The sequence below is a fragment of the Trachurus trachurus genome (genome assembly GCF_905171665.1).
Source record: "Trachurus trachurus genome assembly, chromosome: 7".
In the NCBI taxonomy this organism is placed as follows: domain Eukaryota; kingdom Metazoa; phylum Chordata; class Actinopteri; order Carangiformes; family Carangidae; genus Trachurus; species Trachurus trachurus.
Window position 1 is genome coordinate 26,906,747 of NC_139901.1, and position 12,184 is coordinate 26,918,930.

Consider the following 12,184-nt stretch of genomic DNA (forward strand, 5'->3'; position numbering starts at 1 on the left):
AGAAAGAATCCATTCAACTCATGCACATGTGTCCTATCAATAATCCATCTCTTCTTTTTGTTTTCCCTCCTCTCTCCCTCTCCAACCCCCATCCTCCTCTGTCCGCCTCTAAATCTCGACTCTGCCGACTCTCAGGTGATCCTGGCCACTATCGAGAGGCACAAACAAAACAGCGAGACGTTCAATAAAGCTTTCAACAGCTCCTTCTCCCGCGAGGATGACCACCTCCCTGAGTCACCGGTCAGTCACCCACTCCTTCAGCCAGTCAGCTCATCGATCAGTCAATTAGTGGGCTCATCCCGTGCAATGAATCACGGGCGGCTATGTGTTCCAACGAAATGAGTTTGTCATAGTCTGGTCTTTGTCCGCTTGAACAGCTCTCCATCTATGGATGTGGCAGTATCACACACACAAAACGCACACATAAAGAAGCTCTGTCTTTTCCATCCTGACGGTCGCACACGTAGCGTCTGCGAGTCTCTTCTCCCACAACTCTCTCATGACCTAATAGGGAAAGCCCAAGTCAAAGTATATACAAAACTCTTATGGATCGGCTTTGACCCACTTTGGGCTGGCTGGAGCTGGACCCTGGCCAAACCTAACTTGACACAGGCCAGAGGATCATCGTCAGAAGGACCACACTGGCACCTAGTGGTGGAGATCACTGACTGCAGGAAGGAAGCTGCTTATTGTTTCACATTACAGTAGCAAGTGGATCTAATCTGTGCTGTTTCTGCTCCTCAGGGTCCCTGGTGCAGCACGTCTATGGACTCAGACAGTGAAAGGCTGCATGAAAGGGTAAGATACTGTTATACAGAAATGACACCTAATGTCCCCAGTGATGCTCTACTTGCAGTACAACCAGTAATAGTTTTAATGTTACTTGATCCGTTTATATTTTTTGATCAAATTAATTAAGCCATGAAGCTGTGGAAAATAAATTTCACAACAAATTCAATTTTAGGTCATTATTACTAATGATTAAGAATGACCACGGATCTGCATCTATACAGATCAACAGACCACAGATACACACCAATCAACCACAAAAACAGTTAACTGTTATAATGTTATGGTTTATCAGTGTATCTCATATCTGAGGTTATTTAACCCTCAGGGCAAAGATGAGGCGCGAACCACACTTGATTACCCTGTTTCTCCCACTGTCTGCAATGTGTATGAATTAGTTAGTTCCTATTAGCTTGTAATGTGAAAATGCAAATTTTTTAGGAAAATGATCTAGTTCGCAAAACTAGATTTTTAACCTCATGATTATGTAAAAATGCCGCTGTCACAGCAAGACCACCTTTATTGTTCACACAGCATTACCAGGCTAATTGGCAAATTAATGAAATTAACACAAACTAAACCACCATACGTTGAACTTGAAGCCTTCTGGTCCCCTGAGGGTCTGAGGCCCTGGGGCCACTGCCTGCTCTGTCTGGTTCACAGTGCAGTGTTTTCCCTTAAGGCTTGTTATTGTTCGCTTTATTTAATGAAGGGAAAATCTTTGATTTTATCTTTTAATTTAAAATGTGATTGGCTCATTAGACTTATTTAGAGGAACTCTAGTGTATAATCACCATCTCATTTGCATCATCTTTTCCTGCTGAACTTTTGTTCACCAAAAATATTTTTGAGCTGACCTCATTACAAGAAGACTGTATTTGATGTAAATTGCAGCGTTATGTGTCGCAGTGGGAAAACAACAGCTTTTGGGTGTTTATAGAGTAGAATCAGTCAAAGAAAGGACATCACTGTACTGTATGTTTAAAACCATCATCTGTAGCAAGTAAATGTGGCAGAAAACATTGGTAATAAATAAAGTGACATTTTTACATAATATATTTTTGCTTAGAATAGCAGATAAAGCAGTCATAATTGTTGATTAAAAACATCTGCATTCATTTCATATAAGCTAATTTGGAGGTCCATGCATCGTATTGCCTGACTGAGACATTTGATGTGTTTCACTGGTGCTTTACCTGCTATAACAACTTAAACTATCTTGTGTAAAAAACACACTTTGCACGCACACACACACCCATACTGCTTTTGATACAGAGCATCTTAGCAGGAAACAAGGAAAACGTCCTTGAACAGTCGTCCAGCATCTTCTGAGGAACTAAATTTCTTTCCTTGATGTTGCGAGACTGACCATAATTCAACTCTGTAACTCTGGGGAGGGAACACTGCCACCATATTTCCTGCAATCTGTCTTCAGGCAATTGATCTCAGTCTGGATGACAGTGGTGATTATAATGCTGGGTAGACAATGACAATGGATCTATCTGCTTCTCTCATCCAAAAAAAGAGAGAAAAGCTTAAGCTGTTTTGCTTTCATTGACCGGCCCCTGCAAAAAAAAAAAAAAAAAAAAGACAGATAGCTTTCATGTGGAGATGCATTTCTGTTTCTCCTGCAGTGGATCTATAATAATAATCGGACAGCCTGTACTGCAGTACACACCATCTGACCTCCGTATGAGTTGTTTAAGAAAGGGACAGTTTGTTTGTGTGGGCGTCTGTCATCCAGTGTCTTTTGTTAATAGAAAGGTGAAATGAACAGACATTCATATTCGGTTCATCTGTGCTCAAAGTGAACAGCGTGACGACCGTGACATGTGACTCCTGTGTTTTTCTCTTCTTTACAGAAAAGTTCCAGGAAAAAGGACAAAGAGAAGCAAACATGTAAAGGCTGCAACGAGAGCTTCAATTTCACCAAGCGCAAACATCACTGCAAGTCCTGTGGAGCGGTGAGCACAGATGGAGCAAGAGAAATTTTGGGCACTGTGTAGAAATGAAGGGATGAAGAGAGAGAAGTCAAAAAAAGAAGTGGAAGGTTTCTTTCACAAAATGAACTGTTAGCGGCTTCTCAACTCTCTTTCTCTCTCTCTCCCTCTCTCTGTCCTTCTGCAGGCCATCTGTGCAAAGTGTTCAAAGACCTTGGACAACAAAACAAGTCGAGTGTGCCCAGAGTGTTTCGAAGCCAGCCTCAGCCTGGAGAATCTCGGCGTCGGTGAACAGAAGAGGAAAGCTGCGCCCGAGGTGAGACGCACACACAGTTGGAAACAAACAAAAACACACACACACACACACATGCGGACACAGAGAGAAAGACTAAGCAGCATGTGCATGACAGTTTATTTTTCTGCTTCGATCCGTGCCAGTCCGGTGAAATCCATCTCTCCGTGTCGTACCGCTGCTCGGTGTCGACCGGGGTTCAGCAGCCAGATTGCAACCGATGGCAACAAAAAGAAAACACTGCAGTGTGCTCACTAAGTCCAGTACACTTTCTCTCCTTGAATACTCGAGGTCATTGTATACACACAGGTAGTACACGTGCAGTATATGTATCTGTGTGAATATACACATACAGTATGCACATTGAAAGATCAACTAATCCTCCTCGGCTTAAGCAGGGCCGGCCATCTCTGCTGACTCAACAGTCTGACGGCTTCAGGTGTCTGCAGGTGCATGGACACTCTGCTCCTGTTACACCGAAGAGGGAACAGAAGCATATTGATTGAACATTATATTTAAAATGTGCAATGAATCAGATTCAGGCTTATTTAGCCCTGTGAAAAGATCTGCTATGTACAAGGGGGAGAAATCTAACCTGCAGTGACATTAGTCACCACATGGGGGAGCTGCAGACCATATAGGGGTTGGACATGGGGCAGCAGGAGCTTGAACACCTGTCCATGTACAAATCTTACTGTGTCCTACATTGCTGTTATGTAACGCTGAAACGCAAAAGACCTGCGCCATCGTTTGCTCATCAGATTTAAATCTCCAACTCATTACTCAGATGGATTTCAATGAGAAAACTTATTGAAGTCAGGAATAATGATGATGATGATGATGATGATAATGAACAGCAATTTGGTTCAGTGTTCAGTTTTCAGTCCGTTATGCAGTCCATAAGTCACTGAATGATCAGTGGTTAATATGTTTCTATATTATTGTGTCTTTTCAGAGACAGACATCTCTAACAGCGGAGAACTGTTTACTGTGCGGCCACCTCCAAGTGCAGGAGAAAGGGAAGAGCTGGACCAAGATGTGGGTGGCTGTCACCAAGACTGAGCCACTGGTGCTGTACTTACAGAGCAGTGGACAGGTAAGAGTTAAACACACACACACACACGAAACATTCAGCCTTTTCATCAGTTTTGGGGATATATATATATATATATATATATATATACAGTATATAGTTAGGATAAAGTTTTTTAATTATAGGCAATCCCTTATTCTTTTTACAAAATCTCACAATAGGTTGTGTCACATGCGATGCCCTGTTAAGCAATGTAGGGCAGCAAACGTTCACCCACATGGCTACTTGGCCGTTGTGCTTGTGCGTCGGTCATCACATGAGTACCTACTGACCCTCCTCTGCACCCGTCTGGACTCTCGATACATCCTGTCTGCTTCCTCTTTCTGAAGCAGGAGATCTGTGCAGTGTTGCGCCAGCACACATCACTGAGTGCGTGTGCGTGTGTGTGTGTGTGTGTGTGTGTGTATAAGTCAGATCTATCCCTGTGCCAGGTTGTCTGTGTGTACTGTCTGTGCTCTGTAGATTTGGGCCAGGAGGATTTGGTTGTCCTGAATCTGCCTACAGGTATATCCACACTGTCTGCGTCTGGGTTTTAGTTAGCACTGACCAGATGAAGCATCTCTTTGGATTTGTGATTCTTTGAAATCGTCGGGTCTGTATGAAGCAATAAATCTGCTCCCAACATCCTTAAGGAGATGCATATAATAACGAGCGGTTTATGCGATTGCTGAAAATAAAATAACAATTTCCAGCGCAGACATGTTTGGAAAGTTTTCAACGAGAGAGGGGCAGGGCTGTCATTCATATCGTAGTGCGATGGTGCAGAAGGGAAGTCAGCCTGTTAAAGCCGCCCCGGGTTTCATTTCCAAGACTAATATCCCAATCCCACTGCAGAAAGCTGCCATTCCAAAGATTAGGATTAATGGTAGTTGGACGAGCATTTCCTGATTATACAGAAAGAAGAGGGGGAAGGGAGAGGAGAGAGAGAGAGAGAGAGGAGGACAGGGTTATTATACTGTACATGCCTGGTAGAATATACTCTCTTGCAACTGAAGGGAGAAGCTTTAACTTCCACTGTATTTCCTTTTCCTTCAGACAGGTGAGAGAAGAGAAACACAATTTTAAATACCGGTCAGATATCCTCTGATTGATCTGTTTTTTTTTTTGTTTGTTTGTTTTTTTGTAGGACTCCAAAGGGGCCAGGGCAGTGCCTCTTCCTGGGTTCGAGGTGAGCGCGGTCCCGCCATCAGGGGCCGAAAAGTCGGACGTCAAACACGCCCTGCGGCTCAGCCACACCCAGCAAACTTTGCTCCTAAGTGCCCAAGATGCAGAACTCCAGGCCAAGTGGTTGGACGTCCTCTCCAGAGCCGCCTGCGGAGAAACGCCCACGGATGCGTCGACAAGCCTGACTGAACACAGGAAGAGCCAGTAGTGGCCATGTTAGAGCCAAAGGACTCGTGCCTCCTTCCCTCCCTTTCTCCCTCCCTCCTTCCCTCCTTCCCTCCATTCCTCCCTCTCCTGTGTATAGAGCACACATTACTTGAATTCACTTTACCTTGGCACTTTTTGTTTTATTTAGTTTTGTTTCCTTTTTTTTCCATTTTTTGAGAGGACCACTCGATCCTTCCTATGCCACTTCATTCTTACATTCATGACCACACGGCCTCTTCTCACACTCCCCATCTTTCTGTCTCTCTTGAACAAAAACACACAAAAAGAAGGACCATGCCAACACGCCAACACCGCCACTGTATGTATATGTGGTTAGGATATTTTATTTCCCTCAGTGTTTTCAACCGCCGCAGAGGATCTTTGAAGAAGTCATGTTTTAATTGTAATATAGCTGAATAAGGTTCCTGTATGATTTGTTTGTTTGTTTTTTTTAAGATGAAGTTCCTTGTACATTATCCAACTGTGTTGTGAAGCATTAACTCTTATATGTTCGTCTTTCCATTTGTGTGAATGTGTGCGTGTATATACGTGTGTGTGTGTGTTTGAATGTGAGCCCACTCCCATGTTTATTAAGTATTGAATGTTAGTGTAAGACACCTGCGCCACATCTCTGTTCTCTTCAGTCCTGTATGGGGACACAGTGGCAGTTCAGTGGGTATTGTACAGTATGTATACTATAGTATGAAGTAAGGAAACTAAGAAAAAAAAGACATTTTAACTTAAAAAAAAGAAAACACAGAGATGTGTACACTTGTGGCTGGCCACCTGATGCTCCCACTGTCAGCTCCCATCTTACAGACTCCATACTCATACTTCTCTCTCTTAAAACCGGTAATAACGCCCTCCTGTCATTGTCTTTGGACACCGAGACCTCTGATCCACTTCATTTCCACTCTCTCATTGTTGTGACTATCCCTGATGAGAGTACGCAGGCAGGACGGGTTCACATGGCCTCAATTCTGACCCTGTGCTGCTGCAGGTTTGGAAATAAATGAATGAATAAATCCTTTCCATTTACTTCTCTCTCTCTCTCTCTCTTTCGCTCAGCATAGAAACCATTGTCTGCTTGTCTCTCTTTGGTGATGTGATGGAAACCAAGTACTGTACTGTAAAACTGTTTATTCTGCCTTGACCCCCTGTACCCTGCTCCTATCAGCACCAGCCTTTAAGGAAAAAAAGCAAAAAAAAAAAAAAACTATTCATTGGATCTTTGTGCATGTAAACTCACTCATATTTATGTACCGTGCTTTGAAATCTTGTCCCCCCTTTTTATGCTCCAGAATCCATTCTTGTCGTACTGTAAGTGAGCAGAATCAGCGTTGAGTGTTTTTAAAACATGGATTGTGCACAGTGGAAAAGCAGTCGAGCATATCATCAATAAAACCAATGTTGTGGTTCATTCAGCACCACGCTGTCCAAGCAGATCTTCACATGGTCTGAGTTTCTGTTCGCGTATATCTTTGTCATTTCCCTAATGAAACACACACGGGTACACGGACATGTACATGTTACACTTTATGTAAGAGTAAGTGAAAGATCAATCCACGAGCGTTCCCGTTGAGAAACAACTGATGTTCCTTCACCCCGATCGCTGATCTTGCAGCTTATGAAATTATCTCAGCAGAAATTAAATTCAGTATAATGATTGGATCAATGTAGCACATGGACTGCTGTAATGCACATGTCGACATATCATCTAAGGTCACTATACAGTAGTTTTAGTTCCATTCTTGGTTTTCACTTCTTATTCGGTTTCTCAAAATGACTGATAATAGTGGTTGGGTGACTTCTGTTTGCGGTATCGGAGCGTGCATGTCTGTGTTCTGTATTTGTATTTGTACTTTAAAAGCAGAAGTTAAAAGTCTACAGAGAGTCTACAGCTGCTTTAGTGGCTCAGGGAAACTGCATCTCAGCCCAGTTACGTTAGTGCTTGGAGATGGTTGCATAATAATACAACGTATGTTAAAATGGTCACACCCAAGCAGCAGGCTGAGGCTAAACACATTATAGTCTGTCTGTCTGTCTATCTATCTATCTATCTATCTATCTATCTATCTATCTATCTATCTATCTATCTATCTATCTATCTATCTATCTATCTATCTATCTATCTATCTATCTATCTATCTATCTATCTATCTATCAATCAAGTAACATTAGCTACTGAGCATCAAAAGCAAATAACAGTAAATGTGTAGCAGATGTGGCACTTTATCCACCAGTTTTACAAATGTGGACCTTGTGGTGGCACTGTACAAAACTTTAGGAGATCATCAAAGCCATTATGATTCATCCACTGAGAAATTAATATGAGGCTCAGTTATAAATTCAGGGCTTGTTGAGTCAACTTTTTTGCACATCAATTAACATTAATACCTTTTTTGCATTACAGTAATTTCATATACTAGTAAAGAAGCCAAAAACAGGCTTATACTTGCACTAACATACATATTTATTTTATGCTGTCACATAAAGTTCACAAGTTAATTATTCCATTGTGTCAAGATACTGTAACAACGCTTTTTTTCTTGTGAAAACCTAGCTTTGACATCTCAAGATAAGAGATAATCAGCCATAATTATGAAAAAACAAAAGGCTGTTTCCACTCAGTGCGTACTTGACAACTGTATCTGATTTGTCAGATCAATTACACATGAATCCCACAGTGATCTTGAAGGCTGAAATCAATCAGATAGCCTTTGCTTTTTCAAGATAAATTAACCTGCTCTCAATTTGTTATCTTGAGATAATGAAATAATTAACTTGTGATCTTGAGATAGCAGCACAGAAAATAATTGCAATTGTTGATTAGACAAGGTGAAGACACCACCAAGGCAACTGATTTTCTTAACCCATGTGGCCCACAACCAAAATATTTACTGACAGGAGTCTGCAGCCACAGTCAGACTGTGGTCAGGTGCAGCAGCGTTTTGACCCAGATGTTTACATGTGTTCACAATGTTAACGTGATGAGCACCATGTTTACCATCTACTACTGTAAGTGTTGCACTTCAGCACAGTAACATTAGCTACTGAGCATCAAAAGCAAATAACAATAAATGTGTAGCAAATCTAATGGCACTTCATCCACCAGTTTTACAAATGTGGACCTTGTGGTGGCACTAAACTTTAGAGATCATCAAAGCCATTATGATTCATCCACTGAGAAATTAATAATAATAATAATAAATTCAGTTTTTTTTTTTTTTTTTTTTTGCTGTTATCTGTTTACTCTTTTCATGTTCAGGTTTTGTCTGCTATATTCTGCTGCTTTGAGTTTGTGCATTTTCTCTGGCATGTGACACGAGTGTGTGTGTGTTTTTGTGAGTGTTTTGATATGGATGCAGACTGCTGAACAAGATAGATCTATGGCAACTGTGGGAACAAAGGGTTTTATCGACATGAAGTCAAGTACACTGTGCCTTTTTAAAAACACGTTGCCTGCTGTGTGCAGCAGTATAGCCAGCTGTCACCATGAGAACAGCGCTGAAACTCTGTGTGCTGTAGCGACTTGCGACAAGCTCCTCAACATGGAGAACACAGGCAGAAACCCTTTGTGATCATTTCGTTATTGCTATCTGATGCCAGGAGACGACGAGTCCACAGACTCAGTTTGTGTGCAACTCCTGTGTAATTTTCATAGTACTGCAAGGAATCTAAGTTTAGAGCAACTTAACACACAGGTATTGGCTTTTGTGTGGGAGTGTTTGCATTTTCAGTATGCAAACAACCATCCTGGAAATGACATGCTCTGTGTTGAGGCTGGGTACTTCTCACTTCACACGTGGACTAGTTATCTTTTATTTCATTTTCATTTCGTTTTATTTTAAAGGATTTAACAAAGAAAACAATAAGGGGAGATTTTCTTGTTTTGTCTCCTTCTCCTTCTTCCCTGTTTAGTTCCTGTTTTATTGTCCTCCTGTGCTCTCCCTCCTTTGATTACCTTGTGTGCCCTACCTCTGTCTCTTTTACTCATGTATTTTTACATTGATGTTTTCCCAGTGCCCTTTGTTGGATTGTCTGCGTTCATCCCCTGTGTTCCTGCCTTCTGTCTGCGTTTTTGTCCCTGACAAAGATACAGATTACATAAAAAAGACTGAAAGGGCTGGTTCCTTGAACTGTTCAGATGATTTCACCCTATGTACTGTGTGAGTACGTAAAAGAAGGCGTGAAATGGGTGTAGAAGAAATGCTGCAACTGCCTTAGGTCCACGCTTCTACATCTTGATTTGATTCAGTTTCATCTTCCCTCCCTGTTTTGTCTCTGCAGTCATTACGCTGTTTTTGCAGTTCTTGTGGGCATAAACATATCGATGTGCATTTTCGGGGGGTGAAAAAAAGGGAGAGAGGACAGCTATTGATAGGTGGTATGAACCATAACTTCTTTATTTAGCAAGTCAACGCTGAGTGTCAAGATGATGAATTGGAAGGCTGCCGTCTCCGTGGAGCTGTGAGCTGTGGTGCAGAGATAGAGAGCAAACTGCTGACTGCCTCCTTCTGTCATAGTTTTACATGCTGTACATCTAGAACAGAGCGGAGCAGGGTGGGTATACTGTGTCTACTGGAGGACGGAGACCATGCTGAGATAAGCTCTCATCATCTCTCCAGAGTCCTCTCCTAGAAAACCCAAGGCTCTGCGTTGTTTGACTTTTTTTTCTTTTTCTTTGAAAATGTATATGAATCTGAATCACTCTTTTTCTCAGATGTAAATTTACAGATTTAGTTGGCTGATACCCAAAGATTATAGCGAGGAAGTTTTGCTTCCACCTAATTATCTGTGATATGGGGTGTTACTGTTGCTAAAACAGCTCTACATTTTTACACCTCTGTCTCACACTTCTCTCTCTTGCTTTCAGGTCGCCTATATGTCAGTGTGTTTGCCAGTAACAGCTGACTCTACCAAGGTTGTAGTGAATCTGCGACTCCTCATACTGACCTCCATCATAACCCTGAAGGCTTTTCTTAATGGCTCTATTCATCAAGGGCACAGGCCTCTTTGAACGGGCACAAAAGGCAAGGTTGGTTGAACGGAGCCATTATTGTTGCCAGAAATGTAATAGGGAACAGTTGTGTAGGTAAAAGTCAAAGCCAAGCAGAAAATTTCAGTTGGAGATTATTTGTCCAGGGGTTTTTCAGGTTGTGGCTTCGACTCTGTGCTGCTTGTTCTTCCACCACAACAGCAGTGGTGAAAGGTTTAATGGGAGAGAGCCGTATAGGCCCACTGCAGCATAATCCTCTTACCAGATGTGTGTGCGTGTGTGTTTGTGAAAGAGTGTGTCCTGTACATCTGTGTAGCCCAGAAACATTTCCATTTTGTATTCCCAAACCACTGAATACACACACACCCTGCTGACCGACCTATTTGAGAAAACTGGGAAGAATAAATTACCATTCACATTCTTCTCTTCTCTTCTACGCTGTATTCTGGGATTAATGCTAAAATGCAAGCATTAACATTGATTGAATTTTGATACTGGATTGTTTTGCAGGCCGTCGTATGTGTGTAAAAGTGACGCATCCAAGTTTCTGGAAGTATTGGTCACTCACTGTCTCCCCCTCCCTGAATTACAACACGACTGTTCCTGTGGAACATTATGATAACACAGTGAAGTTGAACTTCATTGTGTTTGAGTTCAACTGTGTCAAATCGTGTATGGGTGTTAAAACCTGCAACAACTAGATGCACGAACAAATCGTGAAGGCAACATTGATATAAAGTCATCTCTTGAGCTGATGTGGTGAACCTATTGGTAAACCATTGCCTATTATCCTGCAGTTAGTATTGGTTTCGAGTCGTTTCTGGCCACCTCGCGAAAGCAAGTCGAATATTTTAGATAAATGTAAGATGAGGTTTGTCTGCTTTGCTTGCCCTGAAACAGCCACTTTAATAATAGAACTATACTGTCACTAAAGTAGAAACCTTTATCTTCTGTTACAGAAGATAAAGGTTTTGTTTTTTTCTTCTTAGACCATGAACCTTTGCTTAAAAATGGGGGTTAGGGTCAGTCGCTGTCAGGATATGTTGCATTACACCGTTCTTAACCATATCTGCAAAAACACCCACATACAAATGCTATGCTTCACTGCGTACTGAGAAGATGTTAGCAGACAGTTCTCTATTCCTGTAAAGGATGTGGCTGCAACTGTTTCCTGACAGCGGTGTTTTGTGCTCACATACGCCCTACATGGAAGATGAAGGCTGGTTCCCCTAAGTTTCATTACTTGTCTTTTGTGTTTTTGATGTCAGACAGCGTTCTAACAGGAAACCATGCCCTCCTATATCAACAATACAATAGATACAAAGTGCAGCTTGTTGTTGATGCAAGCTCTAATTACTTTCACAATTCACCAAAAAGATTTTCAGGAAGTTCAAATTACGACACAGTTGAAGAAGATTTTTATAACTGAACACAGCCTGGCCTCCTCACCGAAACAAAAATCCATCAGACGCCCTGCGGGGAAATGTCGTACTGAAGGTCTGAATGTACATGATGATGATTTACTATAGATGATGATGATGAATTGCTGGAATAGTAACAATACATCACCAGAGACAACATCTTTCACATCTTTGTCTCATTCACAGCCAGAGTGGAGGTGGAAAAAGGACAAAATCTCATTCACATTCACAGTCAGTGGAGAGGCTGGTCATTCTGTCTTTATATGCTAATTGGAAATC

At 41.8% G+C, this 12,184-nt stretch overlaps 1 protein-coding gene across 1 annotated transcript in view; it reads left to right on the top strand.

Moving 5' to 3' along the window:
• fgd (faciogenital dysplasia) overlaps positions 1-6,780 on the top strand; it is a 57,091-nt gene extending 50,311 nt beyond the window's left edge. Inside the window, exons 14-19 of the mRNA XM_083974785.1 lie at positions 136-240; positions 745-798; positions 2,652-2,753; positions 2,917-3,045; positions 3,977-4,117; positions 5,241-6,780. Of these exons, the coding sequence (XP_083830911.1) occupies positions 136-240; positions 745-798; positions 2,652-2,753; positions 2,917-3,045; positions 3,977-4,117; positions 5,241-5,486 (777 nt within the window). The 3' untranslated portion in view covers positions 5,487-6,780. The remainder of the gene's footprint in view (positions 1-135; positions 241-744; positions 799-2,651; positions 2,754-2,916; positions 3,046-3,976; positions 4,118-5,240) is intronic.
• The last annotated feature ends 5,404 nt before the right edge of the window (positions 6,781-12,184 follow it).